The 16170-nt window shown below is 44.5% G+C and overlaps 2 protein-coding genes across 3 annotated transcripts in view; one reads left to right on the top strand and one right to left on the bottom strand.

Annotated features, from left to right (window-relative positions):
- The window catches only part of DHCR7 (7-dehydrocholesterol reductase), a 31514-nt gene extending 25728 nt beyond the window's left edge, over positions 1-5786 (bottom strand). The window contains exon 1 of one of the 2 annotated variants that reach the window (XM_089521377.1): positions 5681-5786. The gene's annotated coding sequence lies outside the window, so the exon portion shown is untranslated. Of the gene's footprint in view, positions 1-3263; positions 3410-5680 lie in introns of those variants that run through there. The other variant, XM_089521378.1, reaches the window with a different exon arrangement.
- Positions 5787-12854: 7068 nt separating this feature from the next.
- Positions 12855-16170, top strand: part of NADSYN1 (NAD synthetase 1) — a 38372-nt gene continuing 35056 nt past the window's right edge. Inside the window, exon 1 of the mRNA XM_089521379.1 lies at positions 12855-13141. Within this exon, the coding sequence (XP_089377505.1) occupies positions 13057-13141 (85 nt within the window). The 5' untranslated portion in view covers positions 12855-13056. The remainder of the gene's footprint in view (positions 13142-16170) is intronic.

A 16170-nucleotide genomic window follows, 5' to 3' on the forward strand; every position in this document is an offset into this window, starting at 1 on the left:
CTAGGAGATGCTGCAGCTGCTTGCTTTGGCCTGAATCTACAGGGAAGGACAGGATTCTGCTCCCTCCTGTTTTCTCCCCGCACTGAATTAATTGAATGCAAGGCACTTTAAACTCACTTTGCAACAACTGAAGTAAGCTGAGGACAAAGGACAAAAATCCAGGGAGAGATACAGATATTTTTGAAGCAGCTGAAAACATGGGATGACAGAGGATTATTATGTTATTATATGATATTGTATTGGTTTAATGGAAGCTGCTTTGATCATTCGGAGGAGCAGGATATAAATAAATTTATTATTATTATTATTATTATTATTATTATTATTATTTAGGACTGTTTGAGGGTTTGTGGAATTTGGTGGAATTTACTTCCAGTTAAATATGCATTCACTTGTAAAGTTATCTAATAATCTACCCCATGTTCTTAGAATCTCAGTTCCCCGATTCGGTGTAGCTGAAGTGTTGGGTCATCAGCACTCCAGCAATTAGGGGACACTGTCTTTCAAAAAGAATATGATACAATAAAAAAAAAGATGCACAAACAAGCCAACTTTTGTGGGTTTCTCGTAGGAATCTTGCTGGACACTGCAGCAACAGAAAGCATTTAACTGACTGAGCTTTCGGTGTGATCCATCATCACCTTCTTATGTTCCCATGCTGAAAGTGCATCAACCATTGCAGAAAGAAAATAACAACGCAATACAACTGTACCCATTGGGCAGTATTATAGTGTGTTCTACACATATAAAATATGTTCTCTCTTTAACTGTGTGTTCACAAGCATTCAAGAGGTGACTGCAAACCTGCCCAGAGTGTAAAGAGTAAGAAAAAAAAGCACCTGCTGTGTAAACCTATGTATTACTGCTTTATTATACAAACTGTCATTATTCATCCATGCTGTGGAACATGTTTGAAGTAAACCCCTTTTGTTCACAAATGAGTTCTGTCTTTGAAGAAGGCAATACACAGTACCATTCGCAGAGTAAAAAAGAAGATATAGTCAGGCTAGGCATTATCAATATTCGGTGTACAAAAACTGCCCATTGATCTGCCACCTGACTTGGAACAGAAAAAAGGAAACTGAGAAAGTCTGTTATAAAGGTGACAGGACATGGTTTCGGATCAACCACCACTGCATAACTACTGTACAAGGAACCAACTGGCAGTCTGGGAATTTAATCTATGGCTCCCGGGTGGTGGTGCCATCTAGCCTTAACTTTTGATCCTAAGGATATCTGTTTATTGTGTTTAAAGAGCTGTCTTCCACATGAGCAGAGTATTGACAATCCTCCCTCTCTAGTCTCAACAGCAAGAGGGATTAGGTAACTATCTCTGATTATTAGGCATCTCAGACAAATATTCCAAGACAAAGGCAAAAGGCTATGCTTTAAGAACCTGGAAGATTGCCCCTGCCCAACAGGTACAATACAATAGAATTGTTGTTCAAACATCTTCTCCCTGGGAACCTCTGTTTGAGGGCTGGGAGTCACAACTTGCATCATTACTCATTAATATGCCCAGGGCTGATGGGAGCTGTAGTTCAATAATATTTGGAGACATGCACATTCCCTGGCCCCAGCTGTTTTATCAATCTGCTGGCTTTTCAGTCCTTCAGTTAGGATGAAAATATGGCCCAGATTTAAAAGCAATTGTGGATTAGGCACATACTCTCATCAGGGACAAAGTGTGGGTTGGGCAGGAGATATGGGCTTGTGTTTAGATAGCTATCTTTCAAAGCTTGGGCTTGTAGATATTGTTGGATCACAACTCCCATCATCCCTCACCATTGATCATCCTGGCCAGGGTCTGATATGAGCTGCAGTCCAACCATGTCAAGAGGGAGGGACTCGACTTACCCCCCCCCCCCTTTTTAAATTATTTTTTAGTTAATGCCAAGAATTTTTCCTTGTTGCTCTGTACCTTCAAGTCATTTCCAACTTATGACAACCCTAAAGCAAACCTATCATGGGGTTTTCTTGCATGTTTTTTCAAAGGGGGGTTGCCATTGCCATCCTCTGAGGCTGAGAGAGTGTGATTTGCCCAAGGTCACCCTTGGGCAAGTCAGACTGAGTCAGGATTTGAACCCTGGTCTCCAGAGTCATAGTCCAATGCTCAAACCACTATAGTTTATTTCACCCTTCCACCAAAGAGCTCAAGACAGCATATATACACACATCTTTCCTTAAACTTCAGAGATATGTTAGGATTCAGGGTCACACAGGACCCTTTAACACTACAAAGTTGTAACACTTGGGTTCCATTTTAACTGCCATGCCTTCATTATTCTGTGGAGTCTTGGGATTTGCAGTGTGGGAAGAAGAAACTAGAGTTCTCTGGTTAAGAATTTTGAATACCGCAGATCCAAAAGACAGGAGGTTGCCACAGCAATTGAAGTGGAATCATAGTGCTATAAAAGTGTAGTGTGAAAGCCCCCTGCACTGAACTATGTGGCCTTCCTGGTCTTATCTTGCAGTTGTAAACAGCTTAGACACTGTTAGTTCAGTATGAAGTGGTATATAAATGAAGCTGTTTGTTTTGTTTATCTAGTCTGGGTGACAGTTGCTCTTCTAAAAGAGAGATAAAATTTGGCGTCCCTCAGGGCACCATATTGTCTCCCATGCTGTTTAACATTCACATGAAGCCACTGGACGAAATCATCCGGAGACATGGGGCAGGGTGTTATCAGTACGCTGATGACACCTAAGTATATTTCTCTATGTCTCAGACTGATGCAGTGATTAAGGATGGCATCTCTCATCTGAATGCCTCTCTTGGGGCGGTAATGGACTGGATGAGGGAAAACTGACTCAAGTTGAATCCAGGTAAGACGGAGGTACTCATTATAGGAAACCCAAGCCCAGGTATGGAATTATGTCAGCCAGTTCTGGATGGGGTCACACTTCCCCTGAAAGACTCTGTCCGCAGCTTGGGGGTGCTCCTCGACTCGTCGATCACCTGACAGCTCACGTGGATGCGACAGTCAGGAGCACTTGTTATCAGCTTCGGCTGATACGCCAGCTGCGCCCCTTCCTGGAACCAGGAGACCTTGAAAGAGTAGTACATGCACTGGACACCTCTCGATTTGACTTCTGTAATGCACTCTACATGGGGCTACCCTCGTGCCAAGTTCAGAAACTTCAACTTGTACAAAATATGGCAGCCAGGTTAATTACAGGTTCTCGTCGTAATGATCACATAACACCGGTTTTGAAATCCCTTCACTGGCTGCCAATTAGTTTCCGGGCAAAGTGTTGGTGATTACCTTTAAAGCCCTACATGGCTTGGGTCCAGAATACTTAAGGGATTGCCTTCTTCCGTACTGTCCGTCCCGCACTCTAAGGTCCTCGGGGAAGAATCTACTTCAGCCAATAAAATCTAGGCTAACTTCTGTCACCCAGAGGGCCTTTTCCATCGCAGCTCCGAAGACATGGAATGACCTGCCAAAGGTGATCCGTGACATTTCTACTCTTACAGCCTTTAAGAAGGCTCTTAAGATGGATCTCTTCCAGCAGGCCTTCCCTACCTACTTCCTCTCCCCGTTTAGGTCATTCTGTCCACCAATTCTTCTCTTAAATTAATGAGAAGAATTAAATTAAAATTAATAAAAATTATATTTTTGCCTCAAGAAGAAGAGCCCTCCCTCTGTCCCAACTGTCATCATCAGACCTGGGAGGGAGTGAAAAAGACAGGCTCAATTCCATCAGGCCTAACTGTGATTTTCTGTAATTCATGTCGCTCTCTTTTATTTTATTTTATTTTATTTTATTTTTTGTATTTTATTTTATTGTATTCTCCATATTTTTATTGATGGGTGGGCTATAAATAAATTATTATTATTATTATTATTATTATTATTATCCAGTATTCTGTCCTCACACTAACTGATGAAAACTCAGGAAGACACAACTGCACACAGTTCACAGCTTAGGTGCAAACTTGGCACGGATGTTCTCTTTCAAAACCCACATGAAACTGCTTTTGGTCATTGAGCTAAACGTCTTGTTCCTTGTTCCGCTCGTGTGATTGTTCAAAGGCTGATCTATGCAGTTCTGCGTTTTAATATCATGTCCGCTTTCACCTCAGCATCAAACAATTGCACAACAGGCAGGAACTCATATCTGCTTCATCTGCAGCCCATCAGACTCTGAACCCTTTGAGCTCTCTCTGTTCAAAAGGAACCACAAGGTTGTAGACACATCCGCCTCACTTTCGTTTGTTCTGCTTTCACAAAACTCCTTTGGATTAAAAAAACACAACCAACTTGTATTTTTAGCCTTTTTACCATTAAGGGCATCGGTTTTAAAAGCAAGTGGCATTTTAAATGCAAGGGCAAACAAATGAAAATGAAAAGGGAGCCAGCCTGAGACCAAAATTTGAGATCCCTTTGCAAACTGTTGTTATCCAGACTAACACAGCTGTGTCTCTGAATGTTAACACTAAAATTGTTTGCCATAACAGAAACCCAAAACCAGTTTGCAAAGGGATCTTGCAGCCCCTTGGGGTGAAAGAAAGAAGCTGGGAGCATGAGCTTTTGCAGCATCTGAGGAAGTGGGCTCCAGCCTATGATGAAAGCTCAGGCTATTATCAGCTTCTCTCTTTCAAAGGTGCTGCAAGATCCTTCCCAGCTCAGCCATGTAAATTGCCTGGTCAAGTCACACTCTCTCAGCCCCGGGGCAAGAACCCCTCTGAACAAACCTTGCCAGGAAAACCCCATCATAGGTGATCTTGGGGTTGCCATAAGTGGGAAAGACCTGAAAACACACAACAACAACAACAACAACAACAACAACAAAACATCCTCTGACATACTAATTTCCATGCCTTTCTTTCAAAGGTGCTACAAGAAGATCCCTTCACACACTGGTTTTCCAGCCTTTTCTTTCTAAAGTGCTACATTCACAGTGGTTCCCCCCCCCCCAAACTGTGCCCTTTAAAAGACTGTGGACTTCATCTCCCAGAAGCCTCAGCCACCTTGGCCAATAGCCTGGGATTCTGGGAGCTGGAGTCCAAAATCCCCTTAAAGAGCACAGTTTGGGGACCACTGTCCAAGGGCATGGTTTGCAGATCCTTCACCATTTTGAAAGCAGAGCAGAGTAGCACTGTTACTTCCCTTGATTCTAGATTCCATGCCAGTGGTCCCCAAACTGTGCCCTTAAGGGATTTTGGACTTCAGCTCCCAGAATCCCAGGCTATTGGCCAACATGGCTGAGGCTTCTGGGAGATGAAGTCCACAATCCCTTAAAGGGCACAGTTTGGGGGAACCAATACTGATTTTGTAGCCCATCAAGGCTGGACCTTAGAAATCCACACACACACACACACATATAAATCTTATATAAGCCCCATTTCGAAAACGAGCCTTGCCCCCCAAAAAGGAGGATGAAAACACTTTGCAACTGACAATAAACCATATGGAACCTGTCGTCCTCTAGCTGCAACTCCCAAAGGCATTGTGAGAAACAGGAGCCAAAAGCTGCAGCGCAGACTGAGGCTGCGTCCGCACTGAAGAGACAATCCGGTTTGACACCGCTTTAAATGCCAGGGCTCAATAGTGGGGCCACAACAAACTACGACTCCGAGAATTCCCTACTATTGAGCCATGGCCTTTAAAGCGGTGTCAAACCGGATTATCTCTGCAGTGCCAGATGCAGCCCCGGTTTGCTATACACCCCGCCTTACCTGCGCTGTTATCTTTCTGCAAAGTGCGGACGAGGAGCCCTTATCAGTCCGCGACAGGCTCTTCTGCGCTCAATTCTTCTCTCTCTGTGTCTTTCTCCTCTTTGCCACGCCCCCCTATTTGCATATTTGAGCCACCGCCCAATCACCTGCCGGCTCCCTCCGGCATCATCCCCGGCTTCACCGCTGGATTGGCGCAGCTGCCTCAAGCCACGCGCTGAGCCCATTCCGTCGCCATGGCAACCGGCCGCCCGATGAATATTTTAGGCGCTGCTGTCACTCACAAACAATGGCCAGATGCGGAGGAGGAGAGCCGCGCGCGGGGAGGGCGGCGCCACGTGGCCCCTGCTGGAAACACCTGCTCACACTGGAGGGCCTTTGGGACGCCTCCCGGACAGGAGGCGGGATGGAGGGCGGGTCCGGGAAAAGGAGGACGAGACCCCAAGCTTCTTGGTTCCTGCTCACATTGGAGGACCTTTGGGAATTCCTCCTGGAGAGAAGGCTGCAAGGGAGGAAACCCAGCGGGCTTCCATGGCCGAGCCGGGATTTGAACCCTGGTTCGTATCCAGAGTGGTAGACCAGCACTGAACCACTACACCTTAACACTACTATGTCAGATTGTTCACAAAGGCTAATTTGGAAACAAACCTTACTCCATGCAGTGGGGGTTTGACTTCTCTGAGGCTGAGAGAGTGTGACTGACCCAAAGTCACCCAGAGGGTTTCCATGGCTAAGCCAGGATTCAAACCCTCCTCTTCTGAGTCCCAGTCCAAGGCTCAAACCACTACTACAGATCCCATTGGATGGAGCAACAGCGCTTCAAGTGGCATCAAACTGCACTAATTCTACAGTGTAGATGTACCTTGAGTCTGTGTAGGTTGATGCTGAGACCCATTGCAACTTCATACTACTACTACTACTATTAATAATAATAACAATAATGTAATTCACTTATGGCCTCTTAGCAGAAAATGCCAACCAGGTTTCCGCTGCTTTGTTGGTGGAGTGAGGAGATGGCAGACTGCTGGGCGACAGAAGTGTCTGGTTCCCTGGTGCCATCCCATCCCACCCCATTGTACTCCTCCAGGACTTTGGCAAAAACCCCTAAAATACACCACTTTGCATCCCATCCTCTTTGAAGGTACATCTCTTTTTGCTAAGTATTCGCTTTGCCTGGAGGGGAGCCTGCTTTGGTTGAGCAACCAGTTGTTCTATGTGACTCATTTCTCAGTGCAGGGGGAATGAATTTCCAGGCCTAGGGCAACACACCGGAGAGTCAGCTTGGCTAGTGGTTCGAGTGCTGGACCAGGGTTCGATTCCCGCCAGTTCAGTCATGGAAACCCACTGGGTGGCCTTGGGCAAGAAGTCACGCTCTCTCGGCCTCCTCAAGGGAAAGCAATGGCAAACCACCATCATCCAGAGATGGGGAAGGTGAAGCCATCCCGCCTGGAGGGAGTGAAATGGCAGGCCCAGCACCATCGGACCTATCCTTAAGATATAGAGCCTTCCCTCCAGCCCATCTGCCTTGGTCCAGGCCTCAGAGGGAAAGATGAACTCCAGGACCTGATCCCCTTCCCCACAACCATTCCCTTCTCCTTTTATGTTTTGTCTTCTTAGATTGTAAGCCTGAGGGCAGGGAACTGTCTAATCAAAAGATTGTATGTACAGTGCTGTGTAAATTTACAGCGCTATATAAATAAAGCTTAATAATAATAATAATAATAATAATAATAAACCTCCTCTGAACAAACCTTGCCAAGAAAACCCCATGATAAATTCACCTTAGGGTCACCATAAATCGCGAAGGACTTGAAGGCACACAACAGCAGGCTAATAGTGCCAGGTTTTGTTAGGACTGAGATAGCGCAGTGTAAGTGTAACCTTTGCTTTATTTACAGAGAGATAAAATGTGCACAAATGTAAATAATAATAATAATAATATGTTTTATTTATAGACCGCTATTCCGCAATGATCATAGCGGTGTACAGTAAAAATCTTAATGCAATACAAATACAAGGTGACAAAGGAGGGAGAAGTCTCGTCCTTCAGGCAGTCCCTGATGTTGCTGGGTCTGCCTGATGGCTCCCTCTGAGGCCGAGATGACAGTTGAGGAGGGAGGGGCCTCTTCCTTCAGGCAGTCCCTGATGTTGCTGGGTCCGCCTGATCGCTCCCTCTGAGGCCGAGATGACAGTTGAGGAGGGAGGGGCCTCTTCCTTCAGGCAGTCCAAGATGTTGCTGGGTCTGCCTGATGACTCCCTCTGAGGCCGAGATGACAGTTGAGGAGGGAGGGGCCTCTTCCTTCAGACAGTCCCTGATGTTGCTGGGTCTGCCTGATGGCTCCCTCTGAGGCCGAGATGACAGTTGAGGAGGGAGGGGCCTCTTCCTTCAGACAGTCCCTGATGTTGCTGGGTCCGCCTGATCGCTCCCTCTGAGGCCGAGATGACAGTTGAGGAGGGAGGGGCCTCTTCCTTCAGGCAGTCCAAGATGTTGCTGGGTCTGCCTGATGGCTCCCTCTGAGGCCGAGATGACAGTTGAGGAGGGAGGGGCCTCTTCCTTCAGGCAGTCTTTGATGTTGCTGGGTCTGCCTGATGGCTCCCTCTGAGGCCGAGATGACAGTTGAGGAGGGAGGGGCCTCTTCCTTCAGGCAGTCCAAGATGTTGCTGGTCTGCCTGATGGCTCCCTCTGAGGCCGAGATGACAGTTGAGGAGGGAGGGGCCTCTTCCTTCAGGCAGTCTTTGATGTTGCTGGGTCTGCCTGATGGCTCCCTCTGAGGCCGAGATGACAGTTGAGGAGGGAGGGGCCTCTTCCTTCAGGCAGTCTTTGATGTTGCTGGGTCTGCCTGATGGCTCCCTCTGAGGCCGAGATGACAGTTGAGGAGGGAGGGGCCTCTTCCTTCAGGCAGTCCAAGATGTTGCTGGTCTGCCTGATGGCTCCCTCTGAGGCCGAGATGACAGTTGAGGAGGGAGGGGCCTCTTCCTTCAGGCAGTCTTTGATGTTGCTGGGTCTGCCTGATGGCTCCCTCTGAGGCCGAGATGACAGTTGAGGAGGGAGGGGCCTCTTCCTTCAGGCAGTCCAAGATGTTGCTGGGTCTGCCTGCTGGCTCCCTCTGAGGCCGAGATGACAGTTGAGGAGGGAGGGGCCTCTTCCTTCAGGCAGTCCAAGATGTTGCTGGTCTGCCTGCTGGCTCCCTCTGAGGCCGAGATGACAGTTGAGGAGGGAGGGGCCTCTTCCTTCAGGCAGTCCAAGATGTTGCTGGGTCTGCCTGATGGCTCCCTCTGAGGCCGAGATGACAGTTGAGGAGGGAGGGGCCTCTTCCTTCAGGCAGTCCAAGATGTTGCTGGGTCTGCCTGCTGGCTCCCTCTGAGGCCGAGATGACAGTTGAGGAGGGAGGGGCCTCTTCCTTCAGGCAGTCCAAGATGTTGCTGGGTCTGCCTGATGACTCCCTCTGAGGCCGAGATGACAGTTGAGGAGGGAGGGGCCTCTTCCTTCAGACAGTCCCTGATGTTGCTGGGTCTGCCTGATCGCTCCCTCTGAGGCTTGTTGTTGTTGTGTGTTTTCAGGTCTTTCCCACTTATGGCAACCCCAAGATCACCTATGATGGGGTTTTCCTGGCAAGGTTTGTTCAGAGGGGTTCTTGCCCCGGGGCTGAGAGAGTGTGACTTGACCAGGCAATTTACATGGCTGAGCTGGGAAGGATCTTGCAGCACCTTTGAAAGAAAGAAGCTGATAATAGCCTGAGCTTTCATCATAGGCTGGAGCCCACTTCCTCAGATGCTGCAAAAGCTCATGCTCCCAGCTTCTTTCTTTCACCCCAAGGGGCTGCAAGATCCCTTTGCAAACTGGTTTTGGGTTTCTGTTATGGCAAACAATTTTAGTGTTAACTAAAGACTCAGCAGCCCCAAAGTCTGGACTTGCAGTCGACGCATAAATTTCCTTTCTGCACAGTTCAGTAGCAAAAACTGGTTAATCTCTCCCAATCTGCCAAGCATTCATCTCAGAGTAAATAATGATTGTCCATTTAGGAAACATCCACAACAAATAAAGAACATTATATTTGTTTGTTTGCTTGACTTCTATTCATCTTTATCTTCAGAAAAAGTACTTGTTAGTGTAGATGCCCAGCATGTGTTCTTGGGAGATAGTCTGTTCTCTAAGAGTGGCCGGCGGGAATCGAAGCTGAAGATATTTTGCCACACTTCAAAGATGGACACAGAGTCTGTAAACCCAAATACCATAGAGGAAGCCCCCTTTGATATAATGGGACTTGCATCTGAGCAAACATGCACAGAATTGCATTGCGAATCTGCAGGAAAGTTGATGCCATCTATCTGCAGGGCTTCACAACTCTAGAACCCAGGCATATAATCCCAGCTCACAGGTTCTCCAAAGGCAAAGCCCCTGGAGTTGTACCATAAGAGTTTTATTCTCTTGGGTGAGAGAGCACATATACATTGATAAAGCAGACTGGAAACACTTCTACTGCTAATCCTGCATCAGATCCCTGGAAAAGAATGTCCAGACCTGCTCCCTGCATTTTATAGCCCTATCACACTACACTGCGATAGTGCTGCCTTCTACTATGGCTGCAAAGGCTATGGAATCCTGGGATTTGCAGTTTTGTAAGAGGCATTTAGAGTTCTCACCCAGAGAGCTCTTGGGGCACACTAAACTACAAATCCCAGAATTCCACAGGATAGTGCAATGGCAGTTAAAGTTGGATATAGTGCAATAACAGTGTACAGTACTGTGATAAAAGGCATTTAGGTCCAAAATACACTGCAGAAATAATCCAGTTTGAGACTGCTTCAACTGCCCTGGCTCAGTGCTAAGGAATCCTGGCAACTGTAGTTTATTGGGGCACCAGAGCTCTCAGAAAGAGAAGGCTAAATGTCTCAAAAACTACAGTTCCCAGAATTCCCTAGCAATAAAAGTTAAAGTGGTCTCTGCAGTGTGTTTTGGCCCTTAGTATTTCAGGTCTCTCTAATAAACAGATAGCCTACTTGCTGAAATTCAAAATACCAGTTTAGCACTGTTTTCTGTCCCACTGCAGTAGCTGGAGAGTACGCTATGCCCAAGTTTGGAAAGGTATTCCAAAAATTGACATGCAAGATTCCTTGTTATCTGAAGAAAACACATTATTTTCTTAAACCTATGGCTACACATAATAATTCCAAACAAATACAGAAAAGAAGAGTCTCATCCACAGACACAAAAACTGAAAAGACCATCACAAATGCATGAACAAATAGCAAAATAATGATAGATGTTATGGAATGTAGTTGCAAAATAGAATGAAAGTATGCCAATAATATATGATTATGAATACAAATGCAAAAGTACAGACCTGAATGGAATACCACAATTTACAACAAAAGTAAACAAAAAGGTAAAATAATTCCACAAACTGCAACAAGAAAGTCAACATAGAGGGAACACTACCTAAAAATATAATGAGAAAAAATAATTCAGTGCAGAATAAACGTAATTTGTAACAGTTTCTAGAAATACAAGCTATAACCTGTTTTTTCTTATAACAAACATTCTCAAATTGTTGGCAAATTAGATTGTGAGTATACATTCTCTAATGTAGCATTCTTTCATTGCTAGCAACAAACACTTAACTTCTTATGAAAAAAAAAATCATCAAGACAACCAGTCCTGTGAAGTGTGTAGTAGTTTGTTTGTGGGTCTTCCTCAGTAGGATTGCCACAACATTTAGTTTGTCAGTTTAAATGGTGCATAAGTTTTCCAGAAAGATAATAAACTCTGGTGTGGTGCAGACTGAGTCTCCAAAATTGTCTACATGGGTGGCTGAGATAGTGACACCTTTACCTTCCGATGGTTCAATATATACAAGCTTTGTTTCATGCACAAAATTATTAAACATATTGTGTATAAAACTACCTGTATAAGATGTATATGAAATGTAAAAGAATTTGATGTTTAAACGCGTGTCCCGTGCCCAAGATGTCTCATGTATATGCAAATATTCCAAAATAAATAAATACAAAAAACCTCCAAAATTTGAAATACTTCCAAGCATTTTGGATAAGGGAAATTCACCCTGTATTGTTCTCAAAAGGCAATTCTGGAATACATCCATGTCACAGTTAGGGATGGAGAGCGGTTCTGTACTAAGCATAATCTGGACTGCAGCAATGGATTCTGGTTGTAGCAGATGCCCTCTAAAACTGGACAAAGCAACCCAGTCTTGTGGGTTTGGGCTTTTTCTACAGGCTGGTACAGTGCAATCCAGTCTATCTCAACATTATTTTAGTATTTTAGCATTTTACAGCATTGTGTGTTATCGTTCGTTTTTGATTGTATAAATTCTGATGTTCTGCCCTTTGATAAATCATCATCATCATCATCATCATTTACTTATATCCTGCCTTTCTCCCAATATAGGGACTCATGATGGCACATTGCAAATGGGTGAATATAAAATTTAATTTAAAAAAAGTTGAAGCAACTAAGCATTAAAATCCTAAATGTGTTAAAAACTCCAAGCAGCCTTAAAAGCTGAATTAGGCAGCACTGAAAGGAAAACAATGAAAGAGTTTAAAAATCTCAAACAACCATGCATTCAAATCTGTAATGTGTCCAAAAAAAATATCTATAAGCAGCCTTAACATCTGAATTTGACAGCATTTCAAGTCCTTCGTTCACAAGGTTTTCTTGGACAAGTTATGTTCAGAGAGGGGTTTGCCATGGCCATCCTCTGAGGCTGAGAGAGTGTGACTTGCCCAAGAGGCCACCCAGGGGTTTTCCATTCACTCTTCAGAAGCATCAGGACTGTGACAATCCCAAAGAAAAGATACCTTCCCCATCCATATCATCTTAACTAAGTACAGAAACAACAGAATGCAGGCATCTTCCTAACATTTCCAGTTTTTCCCCTCTTTGGTTTGTAACATCGTGCCTGATGAAGAAGCCAGTGGAGCTTCGAAAGCTTGCAACAAGGATGTTGTGCATTTCGGTTGGTCAATAAAAGCATCACTGTTTGGTGGGGTTTTGTTGGAATCCCAAAGAAAGCCAGAGAGGGCGCACCCTCCTCTGCTCTCCTTCTGCACCAGTCTACAGCACTTTTGGTGCCATCTCTGTGGCAATAACCCTTTCAATGCTTTGCTATGGGGAGGGGCAGGTGGTGGGGAAATCAGCTTTGCAACATTTTTGCACCGTTTCTTAGCAGTTGGTTGCAGATGGGAAGTGCTTCCTGACCTTGCAATGCTGCAGACTTTAACCCCAGTGCCTGGGGTCCAGTTTATTAGGAAACTCTGACAGCAAAGCAAAAACCAGAGTCCGTCCTTCCTTCCTTCCTTCCTTCCTTCCTTCCTTCTCCTGGTGGTGGGCTTGCAAGAGAAGCCAAGGAAGCACCATGGGCAGGACAGTGACTGTAGCCACCTGCTCCTTGAATCAGTGGGCTCTGGATTTCGAGGGCAACTTGGAAAGGATTTTGACAAGTAAGCCAGAGAGAGAGGGTGCTTTAAAAAGGAAGGATCCCCCCCAGGGGTGGATGGGTGGCTTTTCCCTTTACCGCCCTGGGCTGATCACTCAGCAAAATAATCAAGAGCTTTGGGAAGTTGCTCTTTTGGGGGGGCTCCTTATTTTGGGAGGACAGGCATGGCTCAATTAACAAGGAAGACTGTAAGAAAGCAGTGCCTTTTTGCAAAGTCTTTACCCTTGCTGGGGTTGGGGATATATATATATATATCTCCATATCCCTCCTCCCAGTGTTTTCCAAATTTTGCTCCTCCAGGTGTTTTGAACTTTGATTCCCAGAAGCCTTAGCCAGTTTGGCCAACAATTGGGAACCCTGAGAGCTGAAGTCCAAAACTTCTGGAGGACCAAAGTTTTCAACCATTGGGTGTACGTACCTTCAGGAAACTCCATGGATTTCATGTTTTCTTGTTTGTTGTGAGCTGTCCTTTAGGGTCCCCACCTTGAAGCACTTTTGCAAACACTAGTTTTATCCTAAGACTATTAGTACTTTGATCCTGTGCATGTATAATGTAGTTAGGTGAGAATCCAGAGTCAGGCTCCTTGCTACTACAGGCATCTGTGATTATTCTTTTGCAGGAGGTTTCGCAAAATCTTTGTCCTTCCCTATGCTGGTTCACTTATACTGTGGTTTTTGCCCACAATATTGCACTGTGTGAGAGTGGTTGTTTTTAAATATATAACACCAACACACTTTAAATAGCTTATAGTTAACCTGCCCAACAGTCTCAAAGTAGCACTGAACAGAATTTGAAAGTCCCAGGCAGCCTTTTCATTCTGTGTAATTTATCTGTGTGATCATAACTGTTCACAGAGTTTGTGGCATAGATGTAGTATAAATCAGTCAAGCAGGGGTGGGCAACATGCTAAGAAGGGTTAGCCCTGGCTAGTACTTAGATGGGAGACTGCTAAATAATACCTGGTACTGTAGGCTATATTCAGAGGAAGGAGCTGGTAAAACCATCTTTGAATATTCCTTGCCTAAGCAAATGCTAGAAAATTAATGGAGTCACCATAGGTTGATGTTGTCTTGAAGACACATATATACATGCATAAGAAACAAATATGTTTTGCTGTATAACCTATGAATTTCTATAGCAGGACTGGGAAATGAGTGGCCCTCTTGATATTGTTGGAGTGTCTCCCATGAGTCCCAGCTAACTTACCGGTAACTGGTATTTATTTATTTATACTTCGCTCTTTAACCACATAGGCTCTCAGAGCAGTTTACAGATTCCTAATTTAACAGTAGCGTGGGATGCAAAGAGTTCAATCCAACAGTACCTGGAAAGCCACATGTTCTCTCTATCTTTGGTCTGCTTTCAGGAAGTTGTACAGCCACTGATATTCTTTAATCATATTTTCACCAACTTAACTGTGTAGGGCCACCCAGGGACGTAGCCGGGGGGGATCTTGGGGTCCGGACCCCCCCCTTCCATTAGAAAAATGAATGGTATGTGCTGCTGCGCCGCTGCACCCAAGCCCCATTATAATGGTGGCACTTAGTCTGGACCCCCCTTTCCTAAAATCCTGGCTATGTCCCTGGGCCACCTTTATTTTCCCTAGATACCGTTTGGTCCATACATGGTATTCAGCAAATAAAAAAAAAAAAAGTGTTAGCACCTAAATGTATGATACTTCTCTTTCCTAGATATAATGTGTGACTCTGTCACTCGCTAGAGTATGCAGTAAGTGGAAACATGGAGATGGTAGTGGTTTTACTTCCTCGCTGTAAGCCCATCTAATGGTTTATTCAATATGAGTTATTTAAATAGGAAAGAAGCAAAAAACCTAGGACATTCAAGGAGGGAACTGCAAGAAAAAATAGAAGAGAACTCCAGTGACCAACAAAAACATAAAAGCATCATTCACTACAGCAATCCCTCACTGCAGGCATGTGATAAAGTCACACATTATTTTCTTATTATTGATCTCCCAGAGTCCTAGTCTAGCATAAAACCACTACACACGACTGGCTCTTAGAGACCCCCTGTTTCTCAGGAAGTCACAACCAGAGGTTAATTCCATTTTCAAGTTTGGGGCAAAAAAAAAAACAACAACAGGAAGAAAACATGATGCAGCCCATTGTAGGAGCAAAAATTGGCCCTTGCTCACTGCTGCATGGCTGGATTTGTCAGAAACTCAGTGATGTAATAGAGGTGGTCTGATGAGCTGAGATTAAGGAAATCTGTGACTGAATCTCTTCTCTTTTTCAATTAGAGATGGGAAACATTATCTCAGATCTATGTGTGTTGTTTGGTTAAACCTACATGTTTGCAGCAGGTCACCAGGATTTAAGTAAATTCTCACCCTGTTCATGTGCTTATTTAGATAGAATCACAGCAGCATAGAATTATAGAGTTGGAAGAGACCACAAGGGCCATCCAGTCCAACCCCCTGCCATGCAGGAAATCCAAATCAAAGCATCCCCGACAGATGGCTATCCAGCCTCTGTTTAAAGACCTCTAAGGAAAGAGACTCCACTCCACTCCACTGTCAAACAGCTTAACAGATGATGTTAAGTGAATGACAATACAGGTTGAGTCTCCCTTATCCAAAATGCTTGGAACCAGAAGTGTTTTGGATTTTTTGGGAGGTTTTTTTTAATACCTGTATTTGCACACACACACACACTGAGATATCTTAGAGATGGGACCGAAGTCTAAATACACAGTTCATTTATGTTTCATATATACCTTATACACATAACCTGAAGATAATTTTATACAATATTTTTAATAATTTTGTACATGAAACAAAGCTTGTGTACATCAGAAAGCAAAGGTGCCACTATCTCAGCCATCCATGAACAAAGTTTTGGTTTTTGGAGTATGTTGAATTTTGGAATTTCAGATAAGACTTGAAATTGAACGTATTTGTGTGAATTTAAACTCATCTGATTTATTCTGATTTTGCTCATTATGTGGAAGAAAAAGGAACTATGTAATACTGGGCTTCAGTAGTTAAAACTTTTATTCTGCCTGCCTGCTTT

The sequence above is a fragment of the Sceloporus occidentalis genome, unplaced genomic scaffold (assembly GCF_023333645.1).
Source record: "Sceloporus occidentalis isolate IW3139 unplaced genomic scaffold, rSceOcc1.0.p SCAF_4, whole genome shotgun sequence".
Classification (NCBI taxonomy): Eukaryota; Metazoa; Chordata; class Lepidosauria; order Squamata; family Phrynosomatidae; genus Sceloporus; species Sceloporus occidentalis.